Raw genomic sequence first — 24373 nt, forward strand, 5'->3', positions numbered from 1 at the left:
TGCTCCCACTTCCTGAGCCACACCGGCCAGGGCTCAACGCTCCTTTTCGAGTTCCACTTCCCGTTATTCATTTAAAAATAAAGTTCTGATTGCCCAAACCCATGTGGCAAACGTCCACAGCCACCAGCCCAGGGGGCTTTTCAAGAAACCCACGTGGATTCGCGTGGCTAACCCGAAATAGAAAGTTAGCTCGTGGCTCAGTTTACTTCCATTCCAAAATCAAGAACGCCAACGTTACCAGCAGCTCGGACGTGCCGAGTACGTCTAAGGTGAGGGACTGCATCCTGGAGTAATGAACCCCCAGCTCCCGGTGGATTCCGGAACACTCGATGCAGGTCAGGATGCCCAGGTTGGTGGAAAGCCACGTGGGGTCTGCCGGAGAGAACAGAGAGCTTGGGGCTTGCGGTAAGGGTGGGGGGGGGGGGGCAGGGGTCAGAACACTCTCCCGCAGGTGAGACTGCTTCCTACCAGGTTTTCCCATCACCCTGCTGTCTCAGCATTTTAGAACAAAAGTGTCCCCAGCTGTGACTTCTCTGGGAAAGGGCTTTAAAGTCCAAGCATTAGCCTTATCTTCTCTCAGGGAAAAGCACCATCACTACTAAGCACTCCTTTAAAGATAAGATCCAAAGAGATCTTAACAGATCCTCCAAGAAGATATTTTTAAATGGGTCCAACACCCCATGAGGTCATTCCCCAAATTATCCCCAAATCTAGCCTCAGGGGAAGAGGAACCTCAAGGCATTTCTCAACTCTGCACTCTATTTTGGCTGTTGGTTGTCATCATAGAATTGGAATGGAAAAGGCAGCTGACCGTGCTGGCCATGCTGGCCACACCAGTCTTTCTCACTCTATGGAAGTTCAGAGAAGGCTGCCCCACAGTTCCACCTTCAGTAGAAGAGTAAGTCCACTCTGTACACTTTTAAGGCACTAGCGGGTAAAGCCTACAGTGATACACTGTCCATTAGAGACGCAGCCCCTCACAGGCTCTACCAGATGCACGAACAAACACTTCTCTAGACTGCGGACAGCTGGAAGGCCCCCCGCAGACCATCTGGATGATTCCCTCCTTTCCGGAGAGCAACGTGGGGACTTCACCCAGTGGTGGCTCCTGCAGGGTCCCAGAGGAGGCAGCGGCTTAGTCACCGTGGGCATCCTGGCGAGGGCAGCTGGGGTAAATCCCCGGAAAAGCCCCCCGTGGCCAGCGCACCAGCTGCACGACCTGGATCTCACCCTCCCTCTGTGCTTCCATTTTCTTTTCTCAAAGAGCATGGCACTCTCTTCAGCTCCACCAGGCCCCCTTTCACACGATGCCGGTCCTGAGAGCCCGGAGGCAAACACCCTGCCCCCACCACCACGCAGTCGGGGGCACTCAGCTCACGGAGCAGGACCCAGCCGCCCAGGACCTTCTGTCTGAAATGAGGGGGACAACCAGAGCCTGGGTCCCCTGGCGTGGCATGGGGGGCCTGGGTCACCTGGCGCCCCGCAGTCACAGCACACGTCGTTGCCCGTCATCCGCTGGACTTCGGAGATGATCTCCTTCGTCAGCTCCTGGACTATGTTGTTCTCCCCGGCGCTGTCGTCGCCCTTGAAGGCGTTGTTCAGAGCCTCTTCCTTGCTGTTCTGCAGCACAGACATCCACCTGCAGGGCGACGGGAGGCCGTGAGGGGCCGGCAGCGGGCGGGCAGGCCCCGCAAATGCATGTCCGTGGCACTTACACGTGACACTCCTGCTCGTCCTCGGCCTGGAAGTGGTACGTCCGGTCATCTGCACGGCAAGAGGAGTTCCATGAGTGTGAGCTCGGACAGGACCCTGCACAGGTCCCCATGGGAGTTCCCAGAACTCCGAGTCACAAGGGCACCATTCGTGTGGAGTCAAGCACCCCTCGGCCTTTGCCCACCCGCCCACCTGGTCACTGAGGCTTTGCAAGCAAAAGGGACAAATCTCCTGGCCCTCCATTTGAGTCTGAAGCAACACAGCTTCCAAAACCAGAGGCTATTCAATCAAAACCATCTCCAGCCTTTCAAAAGCTCCAGTTTCCTTTAACTTGCTACAGACTTCAGCCACCAAAGTAATGACCAAGGCCCTTTGAAAAGTTAAAGCTTTTGCTAAAGCGAATGTCTCAGGAATTGTCTGGACTTCTTCAAAAAGATTATTATGATGCCCTGGCCGGTGTGGCTCAGGGGCCTGAGTACTGGCCTGCAAACCAAAGGGTTGCCCGTTTGATTCCCAGTCAGGGCACAGGCCTGGGTTGCGGGCCAGGACCCCAGCAGGGGTTTCCAATGAGAGGAAACCACACATTGATGTTTCTCTCCCTCTCTTTCTCCCTCCCTTCCCCTCTCTCTAAGAATAAATAAGTAATATCTTAAAATAAATTATAAAAGAAAGAAAAGATGATTATGGGAAAGTGTAACCACAACATGCTACGGGAGTGCGGTGCCACAAACCCAGCGAAAGTGAGAGGGAAAACCTCACGCGTGTGCACGGAGGGCCTCAGCCACAGCGACGAGGGCTCCGCCAGACAGCTGACCCCGCCTGCAGGAGAGGGGCAGGGTGCCTACCGTGCTCACCCTGCCCCAGATGCAGAACCTCAGCCCCATCCTGGGAAAGCATCAGAGACCCAAACCGAGGGATATGTGACCAGAAAACTCATCAATACTCTTCACAGAAAGTCCCGAGGTTATGAAAGTCAAGGACAGACTGTAGAACAGCTACAGAGTTAGGAGACTAAGAAGAGAGAACGGCTGCCCCGTGGGACCCTGGAGAGAGAATCCTGGACCAGGAAGGGGCCTGTGGCAGCACTGCCAGGTCTGAGTGAGACTCCCGGTCACAGCAGCAGACGACATCAGTGTCCTGGGGCTGACGGGCGTCCACATGCTCGACGACACGCACAGTCAACTACTGGACAGCTGCACTGAGATGCTGGCATGAGGGGCCTGATGAGGGACGGACAGACATTCTCAGGCCGCAGTCAGCCCAAAGCAAGGCAAAGAAGAATATCAAGTCTAAAAAGAAAAAAGGAATTAGAGTATCCTCCGATACTCTTTCCAGCTGCTAGGAACCAAGAGCTCTTTCCAGCAGCTTTAACAAGAGGGAGGAGAAAACCACGAGGAGATTGGAGGTCTGGTCAGAGACCCGACGGGACAGTGGCCAGGGCAGGCGGCTTCTCTGCCCGAGCCTCTGGCTCCAACTGGCAGAGAAAGCCACCAACTCGCTGTGGGTCCATCCACGCAGGGGACAGGCCTCGATCAGTCTTCTCCTGCATCTTCCCTCCCACTGAGGGAGATGGTGAGACTCAGGGATAATGGCTCAGGACTTGAACTGGCAGAGGGTGAGGTCAGTCTTGGGGCAAGGAGCTGAGCAAGGCCCTGGAAGGGCTGACCTGACACGGGGACGTCCTCTTTGAGAAGTGACAAAGCATTCTCACTGCAACACTACGAGGGGAGGAGCATCTTTTGAAAGCGAGTCAAAGATGAGAAATGTCTATATTTGGACGCACTGTACCCACGGAGGACGGGACAGAGACGAGGGCTTTCTGCAAGGAAAAGAATAGAATCTGAAGAACAGAACTAATGACACCCAAACCCTTTCCCCACGTCACGTTGCTCAGGGGTCTCCTGGAGCTTAGTACACAGCGTACGGGAATGGGGAAACGGGGGTTTGAGGGTTAACCACCCTGGGCCTCCGTCTCCTGACCTAGAGAGGTGCAGGTGAGAGTACTATGAGCATCAAGCTATGTAGTACCGTGTTTCACTGTGTATAATGCGCCCCCACGTTTTTGTGCGCATCATACACGGGATTATTATACCCCTGGTATGAAATCTTTATACTCATGTATAATGCACATCCTTATTTTTCTCTCAAAAATGTGGGCAAAAGAGTGCGCATCATACGTGGCAAAATATGGTAAATAAATCCCTGGCCACGTTCAAAAGAGCCGCCCCACGCTCAGACACAACGAGCCAGCACGCTTCTCCCTGAGTCACGTGCACGGTCGAGACTTTCCTCTATAAACACCACTCTGTGCCCACATCCCCAGCGACTGCCCTTTGGAAGGGGAGCGGGTCCCTTCCTCCCCGCAAATGGTAACCCTGCCACAAAAGACTGCTGCAAACACCAGGCCTATCATTTGATGGCTTTCTGCTGTCCTTGTCTTTCTTCCGTTGGGGATGCTGAGCGACCAGTGGCCAGAGCTGGGTCTGTGGTGGTGCTTCTGTGTGTGCCCCTGACAGAGAAGCACAGAGAAGCAGAGAGACAAACCCTGTGCTCAGGAAGACAAAGCGACTTCAAAAACAAAAGCCTCAAGCTCTCTGCTGGAGACTGGATTCTCCTGCTCTGCACATTTCTAACGTCACGAGGATCACAGAAGCCTGGACAACAGAATCGTCCTCTTTTATAAAGAAGTGAGGGACTTTCGGCTCGAGGGCTGATCTAGAACACTCTCCTTGTTTACAAATAGGACGCCTGAGGCTGGGAGCCAAGACAATGTCTCTAGGCTCACAGAGCCACAAGGCACGCAGGGCCAGCCTCAAGGTCAAGTCCTAGCCCGGGAGGCCGGCAGGCTGGCAATTCCAAGAAGAGAGAGAAAGCACCAACCTCACTCATGGTGCAGGCCTTTTTCTTCCAAAACCAATGCTTTAAAGCACAGCGCATGAGAGGCGGCTGGTGCCCTGGAGGAGAGTCCAGAGTGATTTCCCTGTGGCACAGCGGCCGAGAGTAAACTTACGTGAAATGAGATCGAAACACTTCTTCTCCTCGGGGTTGGTCTTCACTTGGCAGGTTAGCAGGTTGAGCTTCGCCGGAGGCCGGTTCGCCTGTTTGAAGACAAAACAAACCCCAACAAACGGGGATGGTGGGAAGGAATGGAAACCACACCGCGTCATTCCTCATTAAAAGGCAGCGAGGACAGGGTGCCCCCGGTTTGCAAAGATGGCTCTCCGGCGGCAGAGTGCATGCAGAAACCCATGACAGGCACATCACAGCATGTCCTGGAAGCGCAGCCCCCCAAAGGACACGTGCCCTCCCTGTAAGGGACATGCAGGGGCCCATACACCAGTCAGACAGGGGGCAAGTGATGCTGCCTATGAGGTCAATGGCGGAGGCCTCCCTAAGACCCAAATACTCCACAGCTAAAGCCCGAGACCTTCGGTCCTGACTCCTACCGACACGCAGGTGGCCGGTGGGGTGACCTCGGCCCCTGGTTCCAGAATACTTGGAAAATCTTATTTTTCAGAGCATAAATACTCACTTCCAGGAAAAGCACAAAAATGACAGAGAAATAATCTTTCCTGTATCCTGAAGTGATGACAGATAACGGATTCATAATCCATTATGGGGACAGTACGAGAGGTCGGTGCCCTTCGGTAAACACAGGAAAACGGTGTTGTCATCGACGTCAGCTGCAGAACAGGTCTGAGTGATGCATCAGAGACCAGTGTCCCTGGGAGCCGGTCCGAGAGCCCCGGCTTGGCAAGAAGCTCGGGGAGAGTGAGAACGGCCCCGGAGTCTGGGTGCTGCCGGGTGCGGATGGGCAGTGAAGTTCCGTTTTCGTCTCGCCGTTCTGTGTTTCCCCGGCCCATCAGGCCTTTAAAAGTCTGCAGTCTTCTGTCTGCGTGGCTGAAGATCGCTTTAAACATTTTTAGATCATGTAAGAACCGGGAGACATTTCTTCCAGTTGATCACAGTCCCCGGCTGGCCTGTGTGGCAATGCCGTGAATTTGGCGGAGGCAACACCTAACGAGACCATTCCCTCCCAGGGCCAGAGAGCACAGGCAGCCTCGGCTAACGGGGAACAGCAACGCGGAATTTCACCGAGTTCATTCGGGGTGTCAGCGCCAATCCTGCTGGAGCACGGAGCAGGATGACTTCATTTCCTGAAGGCTGCCAGCCTCCTGGGAAGAAGCCGGTTTTCCTGGTGGTGCACATGTGCCTGTGTTTCCACGACTTCCAGCCCCAACTCACAGCTGAGTGCCAGGCCCTGCACCCAGACCCCCAGTTACGAAGTCAGGTCTTTGAGAAATCGCCCCTTCCCCCCACAATGGTAAATCGGCAAACTCAGGGAGCTGCTGCCTCCATAGGCAAGCGATGCGACCAAATCCAAACACACTGGGCAAAAGGGCACCCCTCCCTCTTGCTCGCAACTACGGTTACAGCATGTGCCCGCAGGCAAACGCCCTGTGCTGCAGCCGCACACGGGGTGCCAGGACTCTCTGCCTTCCGGAGCGAGCACCACCCGAGGGGAGGGAGGAAAAGGAGAGCCCTGCTCTGGAGGGAGGGGCCACCAGGCAGGGGGACAGCCCCCCAACCCCCACCGCATTGCCAGCGGCTCCTGGCAGCAGAGATTCCCTGAGCTGGGTCCCCCCCAAATACAAACACTTATGAAATATGCAAGGGCTGTGTGTGACCAGCTGAGCACCTGCAGCCAGGGAAGCCCCGCGCTGGGGCAGCCCATCAGCCCTGAGGGAAAACTGAGCCCCCGTGTCTTCTGAGCGGCCACTGGAGAGGCGGAAGGACTCGAACCAGTTTCTGCCGTCAGCAGGGGACCTCAGGCCTGCTTTCATTTCTCTTTGGCTTCAGCGGAGCCCTGGGTCTAGCAAAACACTTTCATGAAGCAAAGCCACTGAATGAATGACTTCAGAGCTGTAAACAGGCCTGAAATGAAACTCCGTCTTCTTTTAGGAAGTCGTCCCCATGGGGCCAGTGACCCCAAGTGGAGTCCCGGGCGTTCAGAGTGGGAAGGGACCCGGCCGTCACCCAGGCCGTCACCCCGGCCTGTCCACAGAGAGTCGTGACTAAAAGAACGGGCTTCCCGTGGTCGACACACTCAGACCTACGTCTCCACGGAAACACACTACACCAGGGTCCAGACTGCACGGCCCAGGGGAACGTGGGTATTTCGGTGAGGCTGGTGAGGTAGGACTTCGGAAAAGAGAAATGAGGGAGAGACATGGTTAACCCGCTACGCCAAGAATTCTCTAAAGATGACAGTTGACAGATGCTAGTTCCACTGTGTTTGCCCCCAAAGCAGACTTGGTGAAAACGAAGGGTCCCCAAGGGAACACAAGCCCTGCCACAGGGTCATCCTTCAAGTCCCTAAGCACTGGAAGGACTCCGAGCCACGACTACTCTATAAAGCCTGCAGAGCCTGTATTGCATTCAGGCCAGCGCAGCCTTTCTCCAGGGGACCTGGGGAAGGCGGGAGTGGGGGCAGGGGGGAGGGGAGGGGAGTGGGGGGAAGGCCCAGGCAAGTCTCCATTATCATCGCCTGCAGCACTCGGCTTCCTGCCTGGGGACCTGAAGTACCAGCCACCGCCAGTATTCCCATCCCAACCAAACAGCAACCAACTCCGCCTTCCGATACTTTCAAAAATGCTCACCAGCATACACAGCATACAGGGGTCGCCAGGTCCCGTCACACCAGGGAAGGTGACAGTGCGCCCTATGCCACTGCAGGGGAGGGCTGTGCTGTGACCGTGGCCACAGTCCCTGGTCTCCCAAAGCGAGATCAGTTGCCGTTTTATTCGGGTAGGTTTTTACATGGCAAGCACCTAGGGCTCAGTTTCCCGCACGCAGGGCAACCAAGGACTCGGTCAGGGCCGGGCACCGAGCCTGTGGTGTCTGTGATAAAAGTACCGAGACGGCTCTCCTCTGGGGCTCTGATTCCCGGCACCCTGCCTGCGCAAACGCCTTTCCCTGAATGGAAAAGGAGACGTGTCCCAAGTGTGAGGGTGCATTTCCTGACCACGACAGCTGGGGAGCAGCGGGCTGGCTTCCCGTGTGTGTTTCTGGAAGTCGCAGGTTCCGAACGGAGAGCACACAGCCCATTGGCTCTTCCTGACTCCTGGGCATGAAGGTGAGCAGGGCCCTGCCCGGCTGGAAATGCATGAACGGGTGCAGCTGCACCACAGGCGGCAGGAGCCCGAACAAGCTCCTCTCAGCAGCGAATGTCTTTAAAGCGCATCCCTGGCTCCACGGTGCACGTGGGACCACCGGGTCCTCTGATGTCACTGAGCTCACCCTCGTCTTGCTGCAGCGGAGCCCAGGAGTTAGTGGGGGTACTTACGGTTCCGTGTGAGATGGTCAGGAAACCATTTTTAACCGAACATTTCCTTTTCTGCCACACTTTCCGGATCCTTAGAGATAAACGGGGAGAAAGAATAACAGTTTAGAAATTCTGGACACGGGAGCACGTGGATGCTCTCGTCCACGCCAGCCACGCCGCCACGTACCCGTCGCTTTTCTTGTAGAGGTTGCCGCTCCGCTCGGTGCCGTGCTCCTTGTTCCCCTGAGGCTGGTGCAAGCTGTAGGCCGCGCTCTGGCGAAGCTGGGAGTCCTAGAAAACGGTCAGGGAGTGGGGTTCGATCCTGTGCAGACCCCCGTTAGTCAAAGAGCAGAAAGGAAATGGATGCCCTAAAAACAGTCTTTTTAAATTAGAGAAACTTTCCCTTCTCACCACACCAAAAAAGGGGCAAAAAGTTCATATCCAAGAACTCCTCAATGCCACCCGCCAGGCTGGGGAAGGAAATGTCAAAAACCGGTGTGCCCAGACCCACCCGGAGTGAGCCGTTGGAAGTCACAAGGTTTTACATAGTAGTGAGCCTCAAGTCCCTGATGATGGCAAGAAGCTCCCGGCACAGCAAACGCAGACCTTTCAAGCAAAACAAGCAAATAAAAACAACCAAAAAACCCGCCAATGTTCTGCCTCTCACTTCAGGCAAGATACTTTAGCTCCCTGCCTCAGTTTCCTCCTTGGAAAACAATACCCAGAAAGGAAGGGAAATGTGGTTGAGGTCTGAGTAAGGGAACAGGTGCGAACACCTGGTACAGGGCGGGCACTGAACACAGTCACTTTCTGACCCCGTCCACCCCAGGACAGGGGCTGTGACCCTGAACTGAACCGCCTGGGGCTCAGGGTGCGCTATCCACTCGGACCCTCAGGGAACTTGGGCCTCCAGCCCCTCGAGGGCAAGGCCCACCAGGGAAACCCCGGGCGTCCAGCAGGTGCTCAACTGCACATAACAGAGAGCAGCGTGAGTCCTGAGCGGAGAGTGGAGAGGGCGCTGGGAATTCTACAGACATGGAGACAAGGAGGGGTAAGACGTGGATGTGAGTTCACAGGTCTACCAGGTGGGTGCAGGTCTGCCTCCACCTGTTGTTGGAATCCCCCCCCCAATCCAGTTCACTTCATCATGGAAGAAACAGAATCGCTATGGAAACCAGTGACCTGCTTGCGAAGCCTATTGGAGCCTGGTAGGAGCCTGGAAGGGAACCCCACCGCCCACACCGTCCCTCCCTCCCTTACTCCACATGTCCTCGAGGGGGGGTGCCCCAAAAGTCGAGGGTCGGTCTCCCCTCCACCACCATGCCCATGACTTGGGGGACACCGACAATCCACGTGATGGGAGCTGAGCAGGTCCCCATGGGGAAGCCACGGGGGGACATGGGGGAGGGGAGCTTTCACAGTGAAAGCAAGGGAGGCGGAGAATGAGGGGGCGCACCGCACGCGGGGGCTTGGAGAGGAAATGGCGGCTGCAGCCACCCCCCCAGGGAAAGGAGGACACAGCTTCCCTGTGCAGCCTGGATAACGTGGCCACTGGTACAGGGGACTGATAGGCCTGAGTCAGAGTCACGGCCACCTGGGTCCTTGGCAGTTTCCCAAAAGGTATTTGCAGCATGAAAGTTTTCAACGTTGACGAAGTCCAATTCACTTACTTTCTCCTCCTGTTTGCAGTTTGTATGTCACCTGTGAGGAACCATCGCTTAATCCAAGGTTATGGACATTTAAACATATGCTTTCCTCTAAGTGTTTTATAGTTTCAGCTCTTACATGGGAGGCTTTGGCCTCCTTTGGTTTTTGACAGCGGTGTGAGGTCCAAATTCATTCTTTTGCTGTGGCTGTCCCCTTGTCCCAGCATCCTTTGCTAAAAACACTGTTCTTACCCTGGCTGGGGTGGCTCAGTGGACTGAGTGCCGGCCTGTGAGCCAAAGGGTCACTGGTTCGATTCCCAGCCAGGGCACATGTCTGGGTTGCGGGCCAGGTCCCCAGTTGGGGTGTGCGAGAAGCAACCGATTGATGTATCTCTTGCACATTGATGTTTCTCTCCCTCTCTTTCTCCCTCCTGTCCCTTCTCTAACAATATATAAAATCTTTAAAAAAAAAAAACGCTGTTCTTTCCTCACTGAACGGTCGGTCTTGGCTCCCTTGTTGGAAATCAGCTGACCGTGAACGTGAGGGTTTATTTCTGGACTCTCAATGCCGCCCCGCTGCCCGGTGTCTGTCCTGGGCCAGCCCCACACTGCCGGGGGGCCGGAGCTCCAGTGTCGTGGACACTGCACTTCGATCAGAAAGCGTGAGCGGCCCTCCGCCCTGTTCCTCTTTGTCAGGACAGTTCCGGCTTCTCTGGGCCCCTCGCATCTGCACGTGGATTTTAAAACCAGCCTGTCCATTTCGGCAAAGGCGGCTGGGCTCCTGATGGGAACTGCATTTAATTCGCAGACCGCCTGGAAGAATTCTGACATCTTCACAATACCGTCTTCCAGAAACACGGTTGTCTAGTGCTGACTTTTAAAAAAACCCTGAGATATATCTACAGGATCACTGCAAAAAGAAACAAACAAAAAAATCTTCATCCGAGAAATCAATAGTGTGCTCAGGCGTTCCATCATTGAACTGACAAGGAAGCCTGAACAAACAGACCCCCAAACAGGAGAAATGTCCTCATTTTCCGTGGGGAGCTCACAACAGCATTTACACCTCCAGACAACCAAGGCAAACAGCTCACGCACCGGAGGCCCCTGTTCCCCGCTTCTCTCAGAAGGGCGGGAGATTCGCACTGCAAATGTGGAGCAAACCCAGCGTTAAACATCGGGGGAATAAACGCAGCGGAGGGGAAATGGAGAAACACTTCCCACCTATTCGGCTCCGTGAAGGACTAAAAATATACCTGCTGGAGACCGAAACGCACAGCCAGTAACCGTGTCTGCCGCTTGGGGAGGGAAGAAGCCCACACCGGTTAGGGCTCCAGGTCTTCCTGTCAGGCACTTTAATCAGAGCTCTTCCCAGGTCCCACAGAGAGGATAAAGGACACCCTGTTCCAACAGAGTCAGACCCTCGGCCCAAAGTTCAGGAAGAAATTACTGCTTTATTCCTCAGCCCAGGCATTGCTTGAATCAATGAGAAATGCAGGCAAATCTGAAGCTGTAAAATTTTAAGCTTGTACATAAGAGCAATATAATTTAACATAAAATTCAACCTGCTTTAGAACTATTTAAGCATCGTCAAGGTGACTTCTAGGTCACCCAACAAAAATAGCCTTTCTTCACCTGTTTATACTGGTATTTTGTGCAGTGCCCGACCAAATGAAGGGTGATGAAGGGAGCTGGCCCTTCCACGTCACCGAGACTCGGGTTTAACGGAGTGTAACCCAAGGGGAAAGAGCCTTACGAAGTCCTGCCACAGAGAGGCAGCTGGCCGATGGGAAGGGGGCAGTGAGGCCATGCTGCCTGGACTCTCGGAGTCTCCAGCACACCCGTACGTCCCCAGAGAGCCCGGGCCGACCTAAGACTGGAGCGTGCGAGCCAGGCCAGGTGGAGGCCATCTGCGCCTTAGAAGGACGCAGGCTCAGAGGGCCTTTGCTGGGTCTTCAGGAAGGTTCTCCTAAGACCTGTCAGCACCCACACAGCCTCTGCCTGTGAGTCCTTGTCTCCCAGGCCCCGTCCAGGCTCTTGTGTGGCCTTAAGAAGTGCCAGCTACCGCGTCCTGCCGGGCCAGAGCTGCCCAGGTGCACGGAGTGTCTGAGATCCTCAGGGAGGGTGCAGGCAGGGCTGACGTGGCGTATGTTACACACATTCCGGTTGCTCGTAACTTCAGAAGTACCTCCGAGCTCCCAAGACTCCAGAACTGCACAGAAGAGCTTTCACACCTTGTCCGTCCACCTCTCAGAAAGCCTGTGTTCACCCTAGTCTTGTGGCGAACGGGCCGCCAGGCAGTCGCCTGGGGATGCGTGAAGCTCCTTCGCCCGGGGAGGGCCGCGAGGGCCGACTCACTCTCCACCTCTCAGGTGCGACAGGGACGTGCGCCCCCACAACACGGCCAGCTGCTGGACGCTTTGCTAAGGACACACCAAGCCAAGGTCCGAGATCCATGTTTTCAAGTCTCAGTACCACCTGTTCTCCACGTTTCTGGGTAATTTTTCTCAAGAGTCTGTCCGACACTAGACGGTAAAGTCACAGAATATAATGGGAAGGAAACAGACTTGCAGGGGACAGACCAGGGTTCAAGAGCGTTTGTCTTCTCTCTCTCAGACTCAGGTTGTGGCCAAGGGGCAACACTGCCTGCCCCAGGAGGTGTCGTGCGGGTCACTGATCAGTCACACGGGTGGGGAGGCTGGAAAAGCCCGAGAGTGAGGCAGGAAGGAATCGCCAGGACAACAGAGAGCGCATCCCTGGCAGAGAGCAAGGGGACAGGTGGAGAGGTGCACCCTGAATCACCCCAAACCATCAGCCACCCCAAACTCCCCGGAGGCACCCCTTCCTGGAGCCGGCCTGCATTAGCGCTCTCCTCACACTGCACCCAGTGACCTTCCTGGCCCCGCCCCGGGGGGCCCCTGCAGAGGTGGGCGCTGTGTCCTTCTGATCGCTTGTGCGCTGCCTGGCTCAGTCACGGCGAAGAGCACGGCATGTGTCGGGTATGTGTCAGTGAACATGTTCCCCCTACAGCGGAAGCAAAGGCCGTGCCAGGCCACCCAGCAGCGTGGCCCGAGAGGTAGGGAAGCAGACACCCGGCCAGAGGGGGCTGATGAAGGGGCAGATCCAGGTGTGGGGTGCCATGTGTGAGCCTGGCTGGAAGAGCCAGGATGAGAAGAAAGTCAGGGCCGTCATCGTGGACCTCGGCTACCCAGCCACACTCTGCCAGACAAGGACACTTTACACAGGGTGGGGGGTGAGGGAAGTGATGCTGAGAGAAAGGGAGGCCCCACCCCTGAGCCTTCCAATGTGGAAAATCATCACGGTGTCAGCCAAGACCTGCGAGGCCGTCTCCAGGGCCCGAACCTGCCCACACAGTGCAGGGTGGGCTCTCAGCATCCGAGAGCAGACAGCCGCCAGCTACGAGGTTCCGGCAGGGACTCCCCGGCGCTACAGTGGGATGTGCCCGCACAGAAGGCCACTGCAGTGGGTGCCCAAGAGGTGGGGATGGTGGCACAAGGCCAGGCGGATGGGAAGAATGAACAGCAAAGTCAGCAGCGTGGAAAGGTTTCAACTCTGAGAAAGGGATCTTTCTCTAATGTTGCAACTATGGTGCAGGTATGGGCGGCTCATCGGACAACTCTTCAACTCCTCTCTGAGAATTTTCCTAGTGAAGTAGCAGAGAAGTTAGACTGTGGCATCCTCTTCACAGCGAGCAGAAACGTCAAAAACAAAACATGAGCGTCTGGGATGCGGAGGCCTGGGGGGCCCGGGGACCCACACGGGCCGAGTCTCCTCCCCCGAGTGCAGCCACAGGGTGATGAGGAGAAGCAGCCCAAAGCCGGCAGAGGTGACAGCTGCGTCCTCACTCTGGCCAGATGATCGCTCTTGGAGACTTCCGGGCAGGAACGGGGAGAGGGGCCCCTACCAACCACCCACACAGCCTCCTCAGGACACGTTCCCCAGGTTTTATGAACTGTAACCATGTCATTAGGACTTTCATAACACCGAATAAAAACCACCAACACCGGTCACAGGAGAGAATCCAAAAGCGGGGGGATGAAAGCCTAAACAGCAGCGCCCCAAAGGCCAGTTCTCGGTCTGGAGGGGCACACGATGGGACCCCAGCCACGAACATTATTTTAAAACGTGTAAGACTTAACTCACACACACTTGGCAATGCCTTGCCACTGTGTCCACAGACCGCCCCATTCATGGACTGCCACCTTCAAAGAGCAGTGTGGAGTGAGATAAACAAGATATTCTGTGTTTCGGAGAATAATTTTGTGTTCCACATTCCCAACCAGGAGACTGGGGCTTTGGTCTGTGAGAACAATACAAGCGAAAGCCATGGCAGGAAAGAGGCTGCACTTGTCCCCTGTGTGCCGTCTGCATGGACGGCCGGGTCAACAAAACACAGAGTAACAAACCCTAATGACTTCTAGTCTGTACCTGCGAACTTGTTGTCCTTCTCTGCGAAGCGAGAAGCACCCAGCTTTCTGACAGAAGCGGTTTCCCAGACCCCCTCATTCTGCAGCCACAGCAAACACGGCCCATGCACAGCGCCCAGAGCTCCTGGGTCCCAGCACCCCCTCTCCGCTCTCCTCTGTTTTAATCCGGAGCTTTGCTTCCCGGGCGTGGCCCTCCCTCTCAGACAGAAGCGCTGCGCACCGTCCCAGTGACACTGGACGGCAGCCGCCTCGATGGGGCTGGCTCCCACACCTGGTGCCCGTCTTCTAGTGACAGTTAAGCTGCTATTTTCTCCACATGCCAAGTCCTTTTCTGTGTCTTCTCTGCTCCTGCTGCGAGTCCGGGAGCATCCAAGCATCAGGGTGTATATTCTCTGGTCTGGGAGGAAGCCGGCAGGCTGTGGGTCACGGCTGGCACCAACACAGAACCTCAGCCTGCCAAGCTCTGGCTCGGCTGACCCACGGTGACCAAGAGCCTGCTCAAGAGCCACCTGGTCCCACCCCCGATGGCGGGAAGGCACGAGGGCACACTCCCGCTGCTCCAGTTGTTGCTGGAGAAACCCTGCCTGTGTGCTGGAGAACACTGCCAACAGCTGGGCAGGGGTGTGGGCGACTGAAACAAGCCTTTGGGACAGAAGTGCCCTTTGAACTCCACCCACGGGGGCGGGGTGAGCGGGGGCAGCACCCAGAGAGGAGCTTCAGGTGGACCAGAGGCACAGTGGAAATCAGCTAGGTAGTAGGGGGCGGGGCTCGGGGGCTGGGCAGCTGCTGCATTTTCACAAAGAACAACAGCAAATGGGCAAACGGTAAACTTGGAACATTTCCATTTCCATTTCCATTTGTGCATTCAAATGCTTTAGCCTTTAATAGAACGCACTGCTATTGACAGAGAAGGGATTACATTAAAAATGCTCTAGTCATTAATATACACATGAAGAAAGTGTTTTTTGAAGTTCACGAAGCAAGCATGCAAAAATTCTCCAATTTATTAAAATACTGAACTACTTACTCTCCTAGACTTCGGTCACAAAAGGTAAATGCATTTGGGAGAGAAACAACAATATTCGGTTATAGTACAGGAACTTAAGACAAAACCGAGTAGACCACATTACCAACAGCCAGCCTGATGCTCTGCTAAGTAGCTTAATAGGGTTATTTATCCAAAGTCCACAGGTGACACATTTAGACACAGTGCTTTAGTCATAAGGAAGTGGACTTCTGTTAAATTTCGCATTATAATGTCCACATTGTAGCAAACGTATCGTAACATTACGGTAGAAATTTGCTTTTTAAAGCACAAAGTATCACTGTGAATGAGGAAAGCATGCAGAGGAGGATTCTATGAAAGGCGTCACCGGAGAACCAGGTTTTCTGCCCACACCAACACAGTGGTGAGAGAATCCAGCTCTTCCTGTTCAATAGAACACGAGCCCAGGGGTGGAAGGCTCAGGGGCCACCCTTACCTGCTGATGCCCACGTGGGCAGCGCCCACGTCTACCAGGCAGGGAAACCAGAGTGCGGGGGGGAAATCAGTGACATAACTAAAGTGCGCCTGTCCGATGGAGATGCTAAGAGCTCCTTGGATAGGGGCTGGCGGAGCAGGAAGGGTTACTCACTGCCGTGGAGGCCGGGCCCACAGCTTAAACAGAGAGTTTTACAGAACCACCCTCCAAGAACAACCTGAACATTTCCGTGCAGCTCAGGAAAGCCCCAGAGGGAACGGGGAGCACCTGGTGGGCAGGGATGTCGCCTTCCTCAGTCCCAAAGCCTCTGGATGAAGCGTCAGACAGCCCCACTTCACCATTAAATCTGCTCACCTCCTTCTGTTCCACCTGCAACGCTGACTTCAAAATATCTCGGAGCTGGATCAACTGCCTTCTTTCTTCATCCTGGGCCTGCTTGATCTTTCAAAACAAAACGAAAAGAGAGAGGCATGCCTGAGGTCACAGGCCATTCCCACATCAACGGGTCACCTGCCCCTCGCTAGGCAAACCCCCTGCCCTTGAGAGAGAGGACGGGAGCACAGACCCTGGACCCTGAGGGGCCCTACCAGGCTGTTAGCTTCCGGGCCCCCCCGGCAGCAAACGCAAGATTACACAGAAGCAGCAATGACGTGAAAGCGTTTGGGGCATAAAAACTGTTTCATACAGGGGAGATAAATGGTGATGGATAAAGAGTAATGCTGAAAAATAATGATGATGACAAACCTGTTTCAACACTGACGTGGCAGGGAGGGGAAGCTACTTACTGTGTGAAGATCTGTGGAAAGTGTTTCAATGGAAGGCTTGAGGTTTTCTACGGCTTTCAGCCCGTCCTGGAAGAAACTAGGAGGAAAAGAGAAGCAACACAGGTCGTGTTTCAGAGAAAACAGTTTTGTTATGAGAGACGGAGAGACGACTTCTTCAAAGGAAAGGGACTGGAATTGTCATGTCATTCCTGGGGAAAAAGACGGGATGAACTGAACCCGAAACTATTATAGAATCAAAAGACACTCAAAACTATGAGACGTGAGTGGGATGGAATGGCGATGAGACAGCAGGTCGGCGATTGTTTCTGACCCGTTAAAACGAGCCCCAAGTTTTCCGTTCATAACGGGAAAGAGGACTCCACTGACAAGGGCTCAGGACTGGGAGACTCTGAGGCCACAAAAGCAGGGGGTGCAGACAAGAATGAGACACAAAACCTTCCTTCACAGGTGACAGCAGAGTGGAAAAGAGAAAGAACGCAGAAGAAACGAAGCCAGTTTGATGCACCCAAAGGGCACGCCCCACCTGCGGAGTCAGGACACGTGGTTGGGAACTTGAGATTGGGTATCAAAAGGAACCTGCTTCTTTTTATTTTTTAAACTCAGAACTCAGGGCTCATGGAGTCCTTTATAATTAAGTGATTCCCGAAATACAACAGACGCTAGACAGGTTTTTCTGCGGCGACAGTGGGCTGACGGTGTACACACATGCCCCGTCTGAAGTGTGTGGTGTGTCACACGCCTCCTCTTGGGAGCCATGAAGAGAACGCTTCCCAGGGAGATCGGGACAGAGTCCAGCACCTATCATGCCTACAGGACTTGGCCCCAAGCTTCAATCTCCACCATTCACCCCCTTGTTCGCTAGGTTCCAGAAACACTGGGCTTTCCCTCTATGGCCACCGAACCCTTCCAGCCACAGGCCCTTTGCACGTGCTGCTTCTGCCGTCTCACGAGTTCTCCCTGCAGCATACCATCTGGCTCACCTGGCAGAGCGCCGCCCCTCCTTAAGCTCTGAGTTCAATACCGCCTCGCTGGTGAGGCTCCCATGGCTCCCCACTTTCAAGGAGGTCTCCTGGCCACAGTCTCTCAGGGCATACTGTCTTTTGCTTCAAAGCATCTACCACGACTACCCTTATGTTTTCACCAGTGTGATAACTTAAAAGACAAATCCCCCCATTAGGCCCGACGTTCCAGGAGGGAGAGGACCGGTGGCCACGAAGCCTGGCCCCCATCGGGCACCCAGTGTTCGTGGGTTGAAGGAGCAGGTTAATGAGGAAGGGAGGAGATTACACCTCTGCCAGTTTTCTGGAGACAAAGAGGCTGTGTGCTCAAGCGGTGACCGGGGCTCCCGCAGGGCTTACCACTTTTAGACCTGGCGACGGTGAGGCGGGACCTTCCCATATCAAGTACCCAACACACAGGAGGGGCCGGAGAAACAAGGGTTACTGTCAACCCTTAACTCGCAATTCCTGGGGGCGGGGGCGGGAGGGGAAATGCACCCACTGGCTGCGGGTTCTGGACCAGCGTTGGCTGGCTATCAGGGGCCACGGCAGCCGGGCTATTCGGATTTCTGTGCCTTCGTTTGCACACGGACCCAAACGTTACTTTACATTCTCGCTCCTGCACAAAGTGTGCCCTGACACAGAGACGGTGCCAGGGTCTCGAGTTTCTGCGGGAGCGTGTGTACTCCCACCGCCGGGGCAGGAGGGCCATGTCGTATGCATCGCTGTGCCTTGCACTCCTCGCACCCCGGCCAGCGCGTGGCAGCTGCTCCTTTTCAGGAGACGCTGAGGAACGGGACACTCAACTTGTCCCCGTGTCACGAACTCATCCGGTTCCTAGGTTTTGTTGCAGTTCTACACCATCCCGCAGACGCAGCGCCTGCTGGGTGTGGTTGCTAGGGAGACAATACGGGAGTGATAATTTATAGTTTAATTCGAACATTTCGCCTAAAATGTCATATGGCGTGCTTGAGTGTGACATTGTCGTTACAGACTGACAGGCTTGTGATTTTGTAATAAAGGATTTTGTAAAAAAAAAAAAAAAAAGGGGGGCGCTATTTATACCAGACCCTGTAGGTTTATTTTTATATAACTATTTCCTTCTTCACTTTAAATTCTTGTGAAATGGTCAGGGGGCAGGTGGAGAGGAGAGGAGGGAGGGAGGGGGTGCAGAGACAGAGAGAGAAGACAAACTTGGGGACAGAGAGTAGTAGGAAAAGCACCGCGGCAGACACTGAGGAAGGGCCTTGCTCCCGGGCACGGGGGCAGGTGCCCAGCCCCAAGCATCCCTGTGCCTGGCAACTGTCCCCGTGGTGAGAGAGCCCTGCCGTGGTGTCCAGAGTGACACCGGACAGTGTGCTCGGGACATCACCACAAACTTGGGTGTGAGACCAGGATTTCATCACGGTCATCGCCGAGCCTGGCCTGACTGCCCACCTGTGAAATCCCTCCATCTGAGTTTTGAATATGCAGCTCCCTGCGACCGCGCACCCCCCCCCCCCCCGCAACCCTGGCACTGGGACACGGGGTGGCACCTCTGCACACCTGCAAAGTGACGTTGGCCCTGGCCGGAGGGCCGGCACCAAAGAGGGGCGCCCAGGGGCTGCTCTGTGGGCTGCCACCGCTGTGACGGCCCGAGCACCTTGGGCTGCACCTGTTCCCACTTTCCCAAGCTCTCCCATCAGGTGGTGCTCCCCGTCCACAGTGCCAAGCACCACATTTGTTTTCTATTAAACATCTTCTAGCCCAGCTGACCGAATTCTCAAGCATTTAAAACAGGGCTGTCAAGCCACCAGGGGCCACATCAGCCTTGCAGCTGCCTTCAGACGGCCGAATGTGATTTTAGGACTGTATAAATGTAACTACCCCTTAACAGTTAAGTGAGAGCTCAGCGCTGCCACCGGGTAGAAACAAGGCACCAGGCCGGATAAAACGAGGTGGAGGGCTCATGTTTGCCACCTGTGCCTTAGAATATGCTCACTTAGATTCAGTCTTTAAGACCCTCCAAGCAGGGTGGCCTGATGACAGCACACTACACTCGGGGCCAGTGACCTGTCTGTGTTCTGTGCCCTACACACCCTGCCCCCGGTACCAGCTTCTCTGGGCCCTGGGCCTATGTGCCATCCATGTCTGCATCCCAAGCTCCCCCAGCCACGGCCGGTCAGAGTGGTTCTCAGCAGGGATGCGCCCAAGAACAAGTCACTTCGACACTCCTGACCACCTTTCAGAACATGACCGTCCTGGTGGATTTTACTGTTGTTGTTTTAAAGATGGCTTTATTTCTAGATCCCTCTAGAGAGCAGGATTCAGGAAGTAAGTGGAGATGCCAATTCTTTCCTTACGTGAAATAAAAGACAAAGAGCATGAAGGACTCTTTAAGAATGCTCAAAGTCAGAAGCAAAACGATGCCTCTGTCATAGTTCTAAGGGCGACCATCCACCACGGCTCCCAGCGCCTGGCGCACCCAGAAGGCCTCACCCCAGCTGAACAGGCCAGCGGCCCCACCTCTGCCCACGGGACCAGTGCTCGGCACGCACAACCGTGCTCCTGGGGTGACAGGCGGGGAACACCAAGGAACCCCAGATGGATAACATCATAGCCACAGGCTCGTTTGCCCAATGGCTGAGTCACTCGGGCTCCACATTCTGTCCCCCAAAGCATGGACTGAAACAGTCAAGCCTCTTGGAATGATCTGAAGAGCATGTGGCGTGGTCCACACACACACACACACACACACACACACACACACACACACACACACGCGCGCGCACCCTCAGAGGAAGCACTGCATGAGGCACCAGTTTTAAAGGTTACTGAGCTCATGTCCATAAAAGGCCAACTAGTTCACTTTTCCACAAGTGGCCTGTTGCTACCCAACTGATCAGTTTGGGCAAATAAAGAAGAAAAAGGAAATCCAAGAATAGCTTCTTAAAAATAAAATATCAGTGAGGAAGCGACCCACTTCCTAAACCCCCTCACATGAGGCTACGAGGATAAGAACTGAAAAAGGCATTTGCGAGCTAATCACAAACCGAGGGTCCCGAGTCCCTGTAAGATAACTCATCCCGAACAGTCCACGAGCCGGCGGCCTCTGCCAACCTCTGAGGCCGTTTTCCCCAGCGGCGCTCTCCTTTCGACCCAGGATGGATCACACAGCACCTCCTCCTTGGCCGAGGGACCTCGGCTGCCTCAGGAAAGCCACGTCACCAAAGCAGGACTCAGAATTCCAAAGCGGAGTCCACGCTGACGCAACAGTGTGAGTCACAGCAGCAACTATGCGCCAGGTAAACCGGCCGCGCGCTGCGGGATGACAAAGTCAGTGCCACAGCCCCTTTCCTTGTGAGAGTACACAGTGCAGGGGGAGGTCACACGCTAGGGAAGATGTCGCCACGGAGATGCAGGAGAAGTAATTGCAACAGGGAACGCGCAGAATGACTTTAAAGTAGCAGCTACACCTGAGCGCGGTCTGAGGGAGGGACAGACGTTGGGGAAAGGCACAGAGGGAACAGAACGGCCTTCGAGGAAAAGGGGACAATGAGACAATGTTCCTCCCCTGCTCCTTCTCTGCTAGCTCCCACTCATCCTTCAGACCTCAGAGTACATCTCCTCAAAGAGGCCTGCGGCTCATGCCGGTGGTACCCGAACCCCTTAGACATGCCCCGTGCTGCGTTCCAGCTGCTGGCAGACGCAGCCACAGTAAGGGGCGGAAAGGGAAAAGGAAGAGAAGCCCCTGCCCTCCATCTTCATCTCAATTAGGCCCTTCCATCTTGTTCTTTCTCAGAGTCCAGCACTTTGGAAGATGTTTTATTAAAGATTTTATTTATTTGTTTTTAGAGAGGGGAAGGGAGGGAGAAGGAGAGGGAGAGAAACATGGGGTGTCTCTCGTACAGCCCCAAATGAGGACCTGCCTGCACCCCAAGCATGTGCCCTGGCCAGGGTTCGAACCAGCGACCTTTCAGTTTGCAGGCCGGCACTCAACCCACTGAGCCACACCAGCCAGGGCTGGAACATGTTTTAAACGTCCAATCATAAGTCCGTTTGTTCCAGCCTGACCCCCTCCTTGACTTGAGCAGGAACCAGGCCTGGGTGGACGTGATTTTATCTCCAGCCTCGAGGACAGCGCTCGACACGTGGCACAGGCTTAATAATAAGAGTGAATGAACCCGGGCCTGTTTATATTAGCAGCCGGGGGTCAGGGTGTACAAGCGAGACGAGGAGCAGGACAGACAGCGAGGCTGAGAGGGGAGGGCCGGAGTGTGACGGGCTCCCACGTGAAGCCAAGTGGAGTAGTGGAGGCCACCCTTGAACGGGGACACTCCCCCTTCTGCACGCGGTGCTTCGCTGCTGCCACTTGCTCTACAAGACACGTAAATCCTGAAACAAGCTCTCAACGCCTGGCCCTGCATCAACACTCCCGGTTTCACCTTTAACAAAACCCTCGGATCACACTAGATCGGCCCTCGGCAAACAGGGCAAAACCAAACCTACGAGATAACTTCGGTAGACTTTTATAGTGTTTGTTTATTGAGATACACTTCTCAGACCATAAAAATCAGCCTTCTAAGTATACAATTCGGTGGTTCTTAGTATATTCACGCAGTTCTGCAACCACCGGCGCCGATTCCAGAGCATTTTCATCAATCCCCAAAACCCCAGCCCCATCCACCGTTGCCCACCCCCCCGCCCCCGAGCCCTGGCCACCATGAAGCGGCTTTCTGCCTGTGGATGTGCCTGTCCCTGAACTTTCACACAGATGGACCCACACAGCCCATGGCCTCTTGTCCGGCTTCCTCCCCTTAATGTGTTTCCAAGCTTGGTCCACGCTGTGGCCTGTGCCTGCAGTTCCGCCCCCTCACCACGGTGCTGCAGCCCCGCCGGAACGGGCCAGTAAGACAGAAGTAGTTGAAATAGCATCACAACAAAGAAAAAGAACTTACTTGCATTGGGCGTGAAAATATTTGATCAGATTCTGAAGTAAATCCACTCCCTTTTTTATCTTAATTTCATTGACCTTCAGCAGATACTGTTAAAAAAACAAACCACAAAGAAGGCACGTCACAGATGGAAGCAAACAGGAGCGCCCGCGAGCCCGAGAGCTCCTTCCGCTGTGGGCACAGGCGCAGTGTTTCCCGAACTCTCCTTTTGGTTTGGTGCCCCGTGAATGATCTGACACACGGGTAATTAAACGCTGAACTTCAAGTGCCAAGAACTCCCAGTAATGAGGCGGGGGGGAAGTTTCTGCCCTCGCCCCACGGAACAACGAGGAGGACTCGAACGAACGGGGCTTCTCCGTTGTGACCATTGCCGCCTGTATTCTTCTCCGTCCCAGGGCCCTTCTTCAGGCAGCTCATCCTCCGGGACGCTCACTGCTACTCTCCTGTAGTTACGACTCTCGCTGGCTCCTCTCTACACCTGAGGCACTTCCCCCACCCATCTACAGAACGTGCCTGCCGTCAAAGCTAAGTCTTACATTGAAACGCATGAAAGCCATTGTTAACGTGGAGAATCCATCAACAAGCACGAAGACATCAGGAAGCCCCCGGGATCCACAAAACCAGCCTCCGGAAATACACCTGCTCTTTGCTAAAGGTTTCTGGAACAAAGACTCCATAAATTCGCTGTCCGGCTATGGAAGAAAGGATCCCGAGAACAGGTCATCTCTGAGACTGGATGGGACCCGCCGACCACATGGGCTTCTCGGCTGTGACCTGGGAGGCTCCCCCAGGCCTGCCCCCACCCGGTGCGGATGGGCGGCCACTCTGAGACAGCCAGCGGCAGACCTCCCTTTCGTCTGCATGGCCCCTTCTCCCTCCTTCATTCTGATATTTGTTCACTGCTATTTGAATAAGCTGCTTGGCAGTGCATCAAAATGGTCACATGCTCAAAAGATCCTGGCCAATGGGTCACACTTTCAAATGCATGTACCCTTTGCCCTACAAATTCTATCTACAGGAACCTGTTCCAGGAGGGCGACCGTACAAGTTGACCAAGGTGGACAGGCAAGAAGCCTCACTGCAGACGAGTTTACGGAAGCGGAAAACGGCACCACGCCAAGCGTACGAATCGGGGGATGAATGCATCCACACCGAGAAATGCTGCGTAGCCACTGAGCCACCGAAGCAGCGCCTGCCACGTGGACAGGTGCCCATCCACACCGAGTGACAATCGTCACGTTGCGGAGTGTCAGCAGAGGACAGCCGGTCCCCACCAGTGTCCAGGCAGGCACGCCCCGGGACGGTGAAACGTGTCGAGCTAAATGTCAGAGTGGTTATCTCTGGGAAGCAAAATTTGGGGTGATTTAATGTCTTTTATACAGTTACACACACACACATTTGTACTGACCGTATTTTAAGTATGTGCCATTTTTATAAGAAGAAAGGCAGACAGGACCTCTCACACCTTTTCTACCGACAGAGGCCCGATGTGGCGTGTGTACTAAACGTCTTCATAAAGTTCCTTTTGAAGGAGAAGGTTCCATGGCTTTGAAACACAAGCCTGAGAGCCATTCTCCCAGGTTAGACCCAAGGCCCCGCATTTACAAGGCTTGCGACCGTCGGCCTGGGGCCACGGCGGAACAGTCTTAACTGCAGTCCTGTTCGGCTCGGCGGCCAGGTTTTCTGGGAACTGCTTTTCCTGAGAACTTCCTTCCCCGGTGGAAGTCCCCTCCAGCCCGTTTGCTTGGCCGACACCTGCTGTCATCGTCACACGTGTCCTCCTCTGTAAGCTCCAAGCCCACTGCCCGCCAGGCCCACCTGCTTTTGCCTGCACAGGGAGGGCCTCGCTCCGCCACCTGCCAGCTCCACAGTTGGAGGGGGGAGGACCCCCGTATGCTCGGCGTAGCCCAGGGCCCGCCAGCCCCTCAGCACCGGCGCAGAGGCAGCAGCTAGACGGTGCATTTCCAATAAAGTAAACTGTTTACCCCTGACCAACGTGGTCGACTCCCCTAGACCCCAACAAGGAAAAGTGCCCACAGCTGC

General features: G+C 54.9%; 1 protein-coding gene across 10 annotated transcripts in view; it reads right to left on the reverse strand.

Moving 5' to 3' along the window:
* Nucleotides 1-24373, reverse strand: part of ASAP2 (ArfGAP with SH3 domain, ankyrin repeat and PH domain 2) — a 125462-nt gene that overhangs the window by 28658 nt on the left and 72431 nt on the right. For all 10 annotated transcript variants that reach the window (XM_053923778.2, XM_053923774.2, XM_053923779.2 and 7 more), the window contains 9 exons: nt 22334-22419; nt 16399-16474; nt 15968-16054; nt 8226-8329; nt 8060-8129; nt 4724-4811; nt 1716-1764; nt 1473-1639; nt 239-372 (listed from right to left, as the gene is read on the reverse strand). In XM_053923778.2, coding sequence (XP_053779753.1) covers nt 239-372; nt 1473-1639; nt 1716-1764; nt 4724-4811; nt 8060-8129; nt 8226-8329; nt 15968-16054; nt 16399-16474; nt 22334-22419 — 861 coding nt within the window. The remainder of the gene's footprint in view (nt 1-238; nt 373-1472; nt 1640-1715; nt 1765-4723; nt 4812-8059; nt 8130-8225; nt 8330-15967; nt 16055-16398; nt 16475-22333; nt 22420-24373) is intronic.

The sequence above is a fragment of the Desmodus rotundus genome, chromosome 5 (genome assembly GCF_022682495.2).
Source record: "Desmodus rotundus isolate HL8 chromosome 5, HLdesRot8A.1, whole genome shotgun sequence".
Classification (NCBI taxonomy): Eukaryota; Metazoa; Chordata; class Mammalia; order Chiroptera; family Phyllostomidae; genus Desmodus; species Desmodus rotundus.